This window comes from Pholcus phalangioides, unplaced genomic scaffold (genome assembly GCF_987345545.1).
Source record: "Pholcus phalangioides strain wild (caught in Gottingen) unplaced genomic scaffold, Ppha-v1.0 ptg000015l_1, whole genome shotgun sequence".
NCBI lineage: Eukaryota > Metazoa > Arthropoda > Arachnida > Araneae > Pholcidae > Pholcus > Pholcus phalangioides.
This window is the reverse complement of record NW_028301608.1, coordinates 107,790,561-107,802,887: the sequence shown is the minus strand read 5'-3', so window position 1 is coordinate 107,802,887 and position 12,327 is coordinate 107,790,561. Positions and strand designations below refer to the sequence as shown.

The 12,327-nt window shown below is 39.7% G+C and overlaps 1 protein-coding gene across 1 annotated transcript in view; it reads right to left on the bottom strand.

The window, feature by feature from the left end:
- Nucleotides 1–3,776, bottom strand: part of LOC149077319 (MAGUK p55 subfamily member 7-like) — a 44,636-nt gene extending 40,860 nt beyond the window's left edge. The window contains exon 1 of the mRNA XM_089245089.1: nt 3,582–3,776. Within this exon, the coding sequence (XP_089101215.1) occupies nt 3,582–3,661 (80 nt within the window). The 5' untranslated portion in view covers nt 3,662–3,776. The remainder of the gene's footprint in view (nt 1–3,581) is intronic.
- Between the last annotated feature and the right edge of the window lie 8,551 nt (nt 3,777–12,327).

Genomic DNA, 12,327 nt, shown 5'->3' with positions numbered 1-12,327 from the left:
GCCAGAAAAATTTCCAAAATAATGCTTCTTTTAACTTTTTTCAGGGCGTAGTGACTTTTATGTCGGCAGATATGCTGCTTTCAGCCTGTAATTTAGTAACTTCTACAAAAAGAAATTTTATGTGCTGATACCAATGTTTTAGGCGCCATGGCACCCTGGCACCTGAGATTTGCCAATCCCTGCCTGACCTATGATCCAGAATAAAAACCAAAATATATATATATCTGCCATCACCCCTGGATAATGTTTGTGTAATTTTGTATCCTGTCTTTCCGGTACATGTAAGTAGTGAGAGAAATTAAAGAGAGATTTTGGTCTCTGTGAGCTTAGATACGATTACAATAGAAAAACTATTTTTGTTATGTAGACAAATGCATTTTTGAGTTATAATTTATGTCTGCTTTATACACATTAATATCATAATATAAGATTGCTAGCTATGCAAATTTCCAAACATCTGAATCATAAATGACTTATCCTACATCACAAGATACAATGAACTCTAGTTCTTTTTAATATAATTCTAGTTTCCTTCATCATAAATACTCATAAGCATAAGTCTGGCTATACTTGGGTAATTTGCCAAAAAAAGAGAAGAAAAATATATGATGTTTCAAGGAAAGAGGCTCCACGACAAGATATACCCCTTGTATTATATAAGAGGTCAACACTTTGGACAGTGGCCAAATGGCAAGTTGTACAAAACCAGAGAAAGGATAAGCCATTTTTTTAAACATTTTTTTATGCTATCATGTTCTCATTGTTTCAATGACGAACGATTAAATACATAAGCATCTGAATCCGACAAACCGTTAGAAATCCCTTGAGAGCTTTTCATGATGGTATTTATTTTGATACAGTTCTATTGATTTCTTTTTCAAACATTTATATATGACGGATAAATGAGACATTGTATTGAAATGAATAGCAGCCACACTGTAGGCTTGTGCATCAGTTCCGTTCATAATTAAGCTCTGTGAATGAAATCGTGCCAAGCTCACAATCAGTTTTATGAAATAGGGAACATTCAAATCAGAGTCTCATCAAAGCTGTCTCTCGATGCTATATGAGTTTTTGAGACATGTCAGTGCTAAGATTGAGCTTTATGCTGGGGATTCTAATTTGTGAATCGGTTATGGGGAGTAGTTGACCCCCCCCCCCAATCTGCTCATTATTCACAGCTTCCAGACGTGCTGCTTTCTTCTCTGGGGTTTGGTCCTAATCTAATTGATCCAGATCATTGGAGTTCTACTGTATATTGAGCCATCACATTTATAATGTACATAGAAGCGCATCTACAGAGGGGCTTAGCCCAGAGTGGCAATTTGGAGGGGGGTGAAAATTTTGAAAAATGAGTGATGAAAAAAATGACTAGAATGGAAAAAGTTTGGTGACTAGAGAGTGAGGGACTAGGTGAGTGACCAAATAAGTGACGTAGAGTGTGTGCAAGTATGTGAATAACAAGAGTGACTTGGAGTGTGAAGGCCAGATCAGTGAGCACCTGAAAGATTAACCTAAAGACTATGGGAAAGACTAATGGAGTAACCCAGAGAGCAAGTGGGCTAAGTCAGTGAGTGACCAAAAGAATAACCTAGAGCAGGGTTTGAAAAATCAAGAAAATATCTAGGCACTAACCAAATATTTTAGGCGTCAAGCATGTTTCTTTCAATACCTGACCTAGAGTGTCTGCAAGCATGCGAGTGGCCTAGACAGTAAGGGGACAAGATCAAAAGAGTGACTTGGAGAGTGTGTGAGCATGGGAGAGACCAAAAGAAAGACTTAGAGATAGTGTAAACATAAAAGTGACCTGGATAGGAATAGCCCTCGAATCCTGCAAAGAACGTGGACATAAAAGGCGCCAACCAAAAAAGGACAATTTTTTATCACTAATATATTATTCGCTTACACTTGAAAAATGTCCAGAACTGGCCCTGGACCTAGAGCATAAGCATGGAAGTGATCTAAAGTGCTGGAAACCAGGTCAGCCAATGATTGAAGGAATGACCAAACCTGACCAAAGAACGTGTTCAAGCATGGGAGTGAACAAAATAGGGGCTTAGAAACAAGGTTTATTTATGATGTCAGGGGCGAAGTGGATTATGGCATAGGGTGGCAAATACGATGAAAGAGTAATCAAGAAAATTAGATTAGAATTGGAGAAAGGCGACGAAATCATAAATCTACCTCTGGGTACAGAGGCAAGTTTAAGGTCTTACCACTTGTGGGCTACAGAAATTTTGCCCCCCTTCTCCTGCTCTAGTCTAATTTTCTTGACTACTCTTCACAACAGATTCTCCCCATTAAAGTCTCGCCGCAGAAAGCAACAGGCCTACAGAAATAAAATCTTCAAGCATTACACTTCACTCATAGTTCAAAAAATGTGGTAGATGGCAGCACTTTTACAAGCATTACACAGAAACAAACTTCACAACAGACCTGAACATCCCAACATGTACCAGTTCGTTTGAAAATTCCGCACACAGGAATATGGACGAAGTACATGCAAGGTTTAGTAGTAGTAGAAGAAGTCCGGGGAAGTTGCCCTGGTACTATTCTTGTAATTTTTGATTTAAAAAAAAGCTCCTGCTTGCCCCCCCCCACCCCCACCCCTACTGCAAGTACACCTGTGTCTCTAATTCACTGTTTTGGTCACTCACATGCTCTAGGTCCCTCTTTTGGTTACTAACTGACATGGTTCTTTGCTCTATATGTCACTCTTTTGATCATTTACAGTTTTACACATGCTCTAGTTCCTTCTTTTTGTCAGTCACAAACTCGCACATACTCAATGTCACTCTTTTGGCTATTCATGTGCTTTCACTCTCTCTCTAGGTCCACTCTTTTGGCTATTCGTGTGCTTTCACTCTCTCTAGGTCACTCTTTAGGACATTCACATGCCTGCACGATCTCTAGGTCACTCTTTTTGCTATTCACATGCTTGCTCAAGCCATAGGTCACTCTTCTGTTCACTCGCTAGTCCCTTGCTGGGAGGGTAGAGGTGGATTCATTGAGTTTTCATACAGATTTGCCACCCTTCTTCCATTCTACTAACGTTCTTGGCCACCTATTCCTCAAATTTGCTGCCCTGGGCTATAGCCTGCTAAGCCCCCCCCCCCCATAAATATGCCAGTGTTTGGGTATGCGTATGCGAATCATTCACGAGCAATATACGAATCATTTCTCCATTTTCATTAAATTCTTATTTGTATTATTCATTCAATAGCATTCAGCGCTACAACAACACAATGCTTTGATTTCCCATAGAATCTGGACTTATAATTAATTTTACGAAGGGAAGATTTTAGATTATTGGAATTTAGTATCACCTATTGGAAGTGATAAAACGCCCATGATTCAAAATAGCGCACCCAATTTTCTTTTCCACCTCTCAACATGCTACGTAGGAATGATGAAATCATGTTTACTAGATCCACGTGAAATACTTGAGCGAACATGAACACAACATGGTATACTTATAACAGTAAATAAACACGATTGAACTCAAATGAAAAGGAGGTCTTTCTCTATAAATGGGCGTTTGCTGTTCAAACAGCTGATCTAGGAAAGAAAGTAAACATTACCTGGTAGATGCCTCTATCGCGTCAAATGTTCGCCGAACATCACCGAGTGAACGAACATCCGACGAGAAAAATCCGAGCATATAATATTCATTTTCCCGAAATCGGCGAAAACATTTCTGACAAGACTAAGTGCCACCTTACCTTTAGCACAACAAACATGGACGCGCCCATAGTTCTTTTTGAACAGACGCCAATAATGTGCGCAGCGCCATCTGTCGAAACTGATGGGGGAGGAAAAAAAACAATTCCCATGACGTGAATGGAAACTGGTTATGAATGGGAGTGATCCTATGAACAAGCTGGCCATATTTCATTATGAACGTGACCATACGTCCCGTCGTGTTTGGCTTGTCAATTCTGTGTTGGGATAATTCAAATATTACGGAATCATCGATGGGGGGGGGGGTTCGGGTTTGCTGACAAGGGGGGAAGGAAGGATTTGAATGATGCTTTCGTCATCAACCACCCTTTATAAAAATATGAAATATTCTCAATGGCATCTTACTCGGTGTGCCAGAAACGAGAAAAACCTTTCGCTAGTTTGTGGGCACCTGAACTAACATTCTCCCCCCCAGGGCCGCAACTAGAGGAGGGGAGCAGGTGGGTCCCGTGCTCATAGCGTTAGACCCGAGGGGCCACAAATTTCATTCTGAAACCTCTCCTTCAACATTACAAAGAGGCGTCAAAATGCGCGCTTGCCCCGGGCGACCAAGCATCTTAGTTGCGGCCCTGTTCTCCCCTATGGCTAATTAGCAATCTGGCTCTATAGTGGACTTATAAGACCTATATAGAGCCACGTTACTGATCTATAAAGGTTCCGTGGATCCTTCAAGTGATCTGCAAATATGTCTGAGCCGCTCATGTGCTCTAGAAATGTGTCGCGGACCGCTTAATTGCTCTGGAACTGTGAATGTGCCGCGGGTGAATGATGCAGAACTGGGAAGGGGAGGAGCCGTTTAACTGCTCTAAAACTGCGCAACGCATTTCACTCAAGAGATCTCGGAATGTGCCAGCGGAGCGTGGCAAAAGAAGGACCACGTGGTCCTTCGTAGATATCCTGAATATCTTGTATGAAATGTTGTATTTATATATGCTGCGTGGCTGCAGGTTGAGTCGAGGATTGTCCTCTCCATCACAAATAAATTAAAAGTGAAACAATGATCAATAAGTGATTGACAATTATTTATATTCTCTAAAAAATAGTTTTATTCAATTTCATCATTTTTTATAATTTCGTCAAATACAATATCAGCTAGAGCTTCGGTCTTAGCTTTTTTTGTTGATAGTTCAATAAAATTGTCCTTAAGTTTTTTTTTTTCTTTCTTTTAGTTTTTCTTCAGTTCTTGTAATGCTGACGTTTTGTGATGGTCCACAGGTCATAGGTATTTCGTTGCTTCCTGAGTATGCTCTGTTGTAAGGTATGTTTTCGTTTTGTCCATTGTCCATGTGATGCCAGAATTGGCAGTTGAGTGATGGTGCTCCAGTTAGAGGTGCCATATATATTGGGTAACCGGCAGCGTCGGCTAGGTCTAGTTCTATAGTTGAATGATATTTGATTAGAACCTGAAAACATAAAGATAATTGAGTGTCATCAGCTCTTAGAAAACTGCATGGTCTGACAAGGCATGTTGGTGCAAGTTTTGGGTTGTTATGTACAATTTTAGATATTGCGTGAGCGTTAGTTGTCCATGTTTGTTTTTGTGTTGCAACTGCTCCGTCAACTCTCCATGGGTGTGCTAGTCTTAGTTGAACGCCTGTAGGCTGTTGTTTTCCCATTCAAAGTTAAATTTGTCTGTTGGGAGTATTGTACTCCAATCTTTAGAATTCATTAGGTTTAAGAAAAAGTTTCTGTCTCGTGCTCCGTGAAAAAATAGTTAAAATAGGAGCCGTTATTGATATTCATTCCAGAAATGTTTTCAATATTAATTGAATAAGCGCGTAATGTTGCTTCGCTTCGTTTCATTGGGTTGTTACTTAGCATAAGGTTGTTAGGTATAACATCTTCGAGATTTAAAGCTTTTTGTACTATAGGTAATTGGTAACCTTTGTCAATATAGCTTTCAAGATATGGTGTTAGGTTAAAAGCTAAGTTATAAGATAGAGCTCCTCCTGTTGTTGTGAAGTCGTCAATGAAGGGTATGCAATGTTCCATTAAGAAAGATTTTTTAGAAACTATGATAGTTGTGGAGGGCTTGGATCTTATAGCCATTACAGAATCTTGGGCAAAGGATGGGGATGAATCTTTCTTACACATCTCAGGATACGATACTTTTTTGAGAAATAGATCTGATAGGAAAGGGGGTGGAGTGTTGATATACGTGAAATCCTGTTTGAAGGCTAGAGAGTGTAACGTGCAGAGAAGTGATATTGAAACCATATGGGTTGAACTTGAGAGCAAAAGACGTCATAAGCTTATTGTTGGGGTTTGGTACAATCCACCGAATAGGGATCAAAACTACATTGCCAAAATGCATGATGAAATTTCCTACATGTGTAAGCGAAAGAGGGTTCTCATACTAGGGGGATTTCAATTACCCGGGTATTGATTGGGAGAACCTTTCATCTGGAAATCAGTATGAAAGAGACTTTCTTAAGTTAGTGCTCGAAAATTTTTTGTATCAGCATGTATCAGAAGCCACTAGGGGTACTGCTATTTTGGATTTAGTTCTTACTAGTTCTGAGGATCTAGTTGGACATGTTTCGGTGGGGGAAGAGTTTTCTTCCAGTGATCATCGTATCGTCAGATTTCACTGTAACTTTTCCTCGGGTAAGGTTGATAACAAAAGACTGGTTCCTTGTTTTCGGAGAACTAACTTTGATGTTTTGAGAAGAAGGTTAGCGGAAGTTTTCAAAGACCGGTTGGAATCAGTAGGAGTGGTAAGTCAAGGGGAAGAATTTAGTACGAAGCTGTCCTCTGTTTTGCACGACGTCATACCCTTTGTTCGAAAAAAGCGTGTTTGTACATCACACACTCTATGGTTCACGGATAGCGTGCGGAACCTTTATCTTGAAAAGAAAAGAGCATTCAGAGAGTATAAAAGTGGACGTGGTGAGCTATCATTGTTTACTGATAAAAGAAGACTGTTGAAGAAAGCGATAAGGGATAGTAAAAAGGAAGTTGAATCTAGGTTGGCAGATAACATTGGCTCTGACCCAAAATCATTTTTTCGATACGTCAATAATGGATGTAAGGGGACAGTTGGCCCCCTCTCTATAGGAGGCTCTAAGGTAGAGAGCAATGTAGGCATGTGTAGTGCTTTCAATGACTTTTTCGCGTCGGTTTTTAATGGAGATAATGATATTCGATATACGGGTGTTGCATGGGGTAATAAAACCCTCAACGATATTCAAGTAGAAGACGTGGAGGTCCTAAATATTCTAAGAAATGTATGTGCAAGCAAAGCACCAGGACCAGATGATATCTATCCCAGGGTTCTCAGGGAAGGTGCTAATGAATTGTTGGGGCCAGTCGCACAGATATTCAGGAGTAGTGTTGCTGAGGGTATCGTCCCGAGAGATTGGAAACTGGCTAACGTTGTTCCGATATTTAAGAAGGGTAGTAGAGAAGTGGTGTCTAATTATCGTCCAGTGAGTTTGACGAGCTCCCTCTCGAAAATTTTGGAAATTATCATCAAAAGGCAGTTTGTGAAGTGGATAGACGAGAATAATGTATTGTCGGATAATCAGCATGGGTTCAGGAAGGGGAAGTCATGTGTAACTAACCTCCTTTGCTTCTATGATTACGTGACTAAGGCTTTGGGTAAGAGCAAAAATGTCGACGTTGTTTACCTTGATTTCCAGAAGGCATTCGATCGGGTCCAACATGGCAAAATCTTGAAGCGTTTACACGAGATTGGAATAGGGGGCAACTTGCTGAATTGGATAGAATCGTGGTTAAGAGATAGGTCGCAACGAGTTATGGTGAACGGGGAATTCTCTGGTTGGACAGACGTCACAAGTGGAGTTCCTCAGGGAAGTGTCCTTGGCCCCATACTTTTTTCACTTTTTATCGACAAACTCGATCAGGGTATCGATGGAATTACTAGCAAATTCGCAGATGATGTGAAGCTAATGGGGGTAATCGGGAATGAAAGCGATAGGGAGTTGCTCCAGACCAACTTAAACAAGATTGCAGCATGGGCAAATGAATGGGGCATGACGTTTAGCGTAGATAAGTGCATGGTCGCTCATTTTGGTTCGAACAACCCATGGTTATCTTACGAGTTGAATGGTGTCACTATCCCGGATGCAACTAGAGTCACCGATTTGGGAATTCTCATTGACGAGCGACTTAAGTTTTCTGAACATTGTTCAGCGGTTGTCAAAAAAGCGAATAGAATGCTTGGTCTCATTTTCAAAAAGGTCTCTTCGCGTTCTCCTAAAGTCATTCTTCCGCTTTTTCGAGGCTTAGTTCGTCCTGGACTGGAGTATGCTGTAAGGTTTTGGAGACCATACCTACAGAGGGACATAGACTTGATTGAAGGGGTGCAGAGAAGAGCTACGCGTGTCCTTATTGGCACACAGGGCTTGAGTTATGAAGAGAGACTTCATTTTTTGAATATGTTTACATTGGATGAACGCAGGTGTCGAGGAGATATGATCGAAGTGTTCAAAATTTTCAATGGGATGGATAGGATGGACCATGAACTTTTAGTACACCGCCAATCAACTGCTTTTACAAGGGGACACCAGTATCGATTGGTGAGGGACAATGCAAGGTTATGGTGTCGCAGGGAATTTTTCTCTAATAGGGTTGTTAATAAATGGAATAGCTTACCCCCGGAGGTAGTAAATTGTAACACAATTGACACGTTTAAAAAGAAATACGATAAACATGTTTGGGTAAATCGAGAAGCTATACATTCTTAGAATAAGACAACCATAAGTATTCTTTATGGGCATTGTATAATATTTTATCATGTGTATATATTATTTATAATTTGTATTAATTGCATTTTTAATGGGGTTGCTGTATTTTTGAAACATATGACATCCATATTTTTATGGGCATATTTTTATCAGCCACCTCGTTGGGAATTTTGCCTGTTGTGTTGTGAGGCCTGTTTCTGAGTTTATCCAATGCCAGTCTCCCGGTTTTAGTGAGCTACATAGGTATTCGTAAGGTATGTATTGAAATCCTGGACTCCAAGTGTCTTTAGTGTTATCTTCGAGTTTTTGTTTATCTGGTTTGCTCATAATATAATGTCTAAAAGTTCTAGAAAATTGTAAAATTAGATTACATGATTTTATTGGACGAGGATTCATATCAGGTACTTGTCCTGATACCGTTGCTGAACCGCCAGATCCTTCAACGTTTTCTCCCATTGTTTGTTGTTGGCTTTCTTGAAAGGAGGTGAGGAGGTTTCGCTTTGCAGATTGTGCCTGTTCCTGAGGGAAAGCTTGAGAGGGTTTTCTTTTCGTTGAGGAGCCTGTGGAGTATCCTGAATCGGATGATGCCGTGTTGGCGGTGTAACCTCGTTTTCCCAAGGCGGTGAACACTGTTCTTTTTGCGGCGATGATTCCTCCGAGGATGTTGCCCAGAGTGCCCTCTTGACTTGCCTTTTTTTGGAAGGTGTGGTCAGCAGTGGCTTTGTCGGGGTTGTTTGCTTGCAGATCAGAGTGTTTGATGTCTGTCCTAGGTCCACAGTATCTGTATCCGGGGATGTGCATTCGTCCGAGGTGATAGGCGATATGTTTTCTTTGTTATCAAATTTTCGTTTGAGGATTGCAAGCCAAGAGGGATGAAGGTCCGCTGTGACGTCGCGGAGAAAAGACGCCGGTTGAAGATTATCATAAAGTCTTAAGATTCTAGATTTGATAGCGTCTTCGGCGTTGGGTGCCATAGTCCAAAGATGAGTGTTTGATGTACAGATTACTGGTGTGGGGCGTAGCCATTCGTCCATAGAGGTTTTTTTTTTTGTGAACGAAAGTGCCTGTACCTTCTAGGACTAGTTTTAGTTGTTCGATCATGCAATTGTCAATATATGGTTCGTTTAGAACTATTAGGCGTTTATTAATACTGTCTTGCCACATGAAAGAATAACCAGCTATGCCTTGACTGACTTCGCTGTAAAAACGTGCTGCTTTTTCAATGCTTTTTACAATGAATGTTTTGCCTGAATTGGGTTCGCCTTTTAGCATTAGGCAGCTTTTTTTTTCTATAGGATCTGTCCATAACGTCTATTATGTTTTGAATAAATTCTTGTGTGTTGATTTTTTGCACACTTGTGCCAGTGGAGCGTGGAACTGTGTGGGGTTCACTTACGTGATCTGTGAATGTAGCACGGACTTACTCGAGTGATTTGAAAATGCGCAACGGGCCGCTTATATGCTCTGGAATTGTGCCACGGGTCACCCACTGAAGGCCACATTTGGTCCGCGAGCCATGGGTTTACCATATATGGCTTAAAGGGTGGGTCGCAATGAATTTCTTAAAGAGAAATTTTTAGTTCTTACCCTTCAAATAGCATTGGAAATAACAGAAATCGATTATAATAACATATAAAGGTATTTTCTTCCGAAATTTTTTTTTAAAAATTTTGCATTAAACATTTTTTTTCCTGTCTGGGGAGGAGGCGCATGGGCCCCCTATGCTCTCCCTCCGGCGTACGTTTCTGATCCCCCCCAATATGCAGTACTGACGAAATTTTTTTAACAAAGTGGGGGGGGGGGGGTCAAAAATGGAAAAAATTTACTGACGTAATACTTGAACGGCCCCTTATAAGAGAGATGACTTTCTCAACAAAAAAAATAAATTTTTGATCGTTTGGAAAGGGGGGGGGGTTACAATTAGATTGTCTAATGTAAAAAATAGTTACCCTATTTCCCTGCATCAGCTGACATGTCAGGGAATTCAAGTCACAGATTCTGGGAAATTCTCTAATATCTAGATCCGGAGAATCAATTGAATTGGCTGATTTGAACCTTGTCTGTTCTCTGCATTTTAGAATACTTTGCGTTTTATGAACTACTAGCTATAATACCCGGCGCTGCCCGGGTTTTCTTCAATGAGGCTTTTTTGGATCACGTGATATCTCCCTCTCTTTTTCTTGAGGGACATACAAACCGTGTCCAAGTTCACCAATATGGCGACTTCCTATGCGACTCATGAAATAAACAAATCTAGATTTAAAGTAACGTAAAAAAAATATATTTTTTTTCTTTTTTTAAAGGGTGCTAGGTATTTCGATCCCCCCCCCCTTTTGAACTTCAAGTTACCTATTTGTGCCTGTTTCTGCTTCAAAAAATGCTTAATTGAAGCTGTGGAATTTTTTCGATGTACTTCACGGACCCATAATTAATCTTAAAATGTCCTAACCCACATGAATTTATGCAGTTCAATATCAAAAGACAATACGGAGACATTAATTTTCATGCTTGAGAAGATGTAAATAAAAAGTTGAAATCAATGCATGGATATTCAACTCGAAAGTAGTTCCGGCTAATTGCTTCATATTTAAACTCCTGGGCTTCGTATATCTCTAAGCGAACTCAATATTTCAAAAATCGAGTATTTAATACAATTTTTAAAATCATTGATGTGACAGAAAACCCAACCAAATTTCCTCATCTCTACATTAAAATCGGCAATTTTAACATTGATCTCTATAGGGGATCACCCTTTGCCTTATTAAAGTGATGCTGATGATGGCGTCTATTCAAAAAGCCTCATTACTGAGAGTATTGAAAAAGTGGCAAACCATTATAAAGGCATAAACTATTATACATATACTAACAGGATTAAAGAAGTGACAAACCGTTGTAAAGGCATATACGTGTCTGAAACGCATTGCTAGGGAACCACGGTAACCAAAGTAAACGTTCCGAAAGTGATTGTTGAGGCACAAAAACCATTGTTGTCGGACAGTTTTTTGCCCATTTGGGGCATTTGCCCTGGTCTGACGAAATTTTAAAGTAGCCTATCGTTCAAGTCGGGTCCCATTTGGTATATATGCAAAATTTGGTGACGATCGATCTAAAATTGTAGATTTGTATAGAGAACATACACACACACAGACACACAGAAAATCAATTTTATATATATAGATACGTTGAAGGCGGTTTGAATTTCACATTTGCTTTTGCTACCATATAGATCTTGGTTTATTGCAAATATTGGATATTAAACATATTCATTCTCATAGATTGAGATAGATGAGCTAAATGGAGAAATTAGTAGAATGTGAAGTATTTCTGTATAATTTTTTAATCTCTCATGTTTTCAAGATTTAACTTGACAGACCAAAAATTAGAGAATTGCACGGGGAGTACCCCCCCCCACCCCGACACTTATAGACTCGATCAAAAATAGTTCATATAATAGTTCGTTTTTTTTTTAATAAATTAAGAAAACATTTTAGGTTACATTCTTCCCCCCCCCCCCAAGGCAGGTTCTGCATTGCCCCTGAGGAGAATTTAATTGCATGTCAGTCTTTCCATGCAGAATAGAGAAATCACATCTACATAATGTTCATAAAGTATAAGTGTTTCCTTTCGTGGATGCTATCAGTGATTGATAATCTTGGGTATATGAATTCTTAAAAGCTTTATATTTAGCTGTACATAGCTTAAAGTTTTATATTTTCTTTCCGAAGATGTTTAATCGAAAGAAACGATTTAAAAATACAAATACAAATACAATGCCACAACAGGCAAAATGCCCAACGAGGTGGCTGATAAAAAGATGCCCATAAAAATATGGATGTCATATGTTTCAAAAATACAGCAACCCAATTAAAAATGCAAT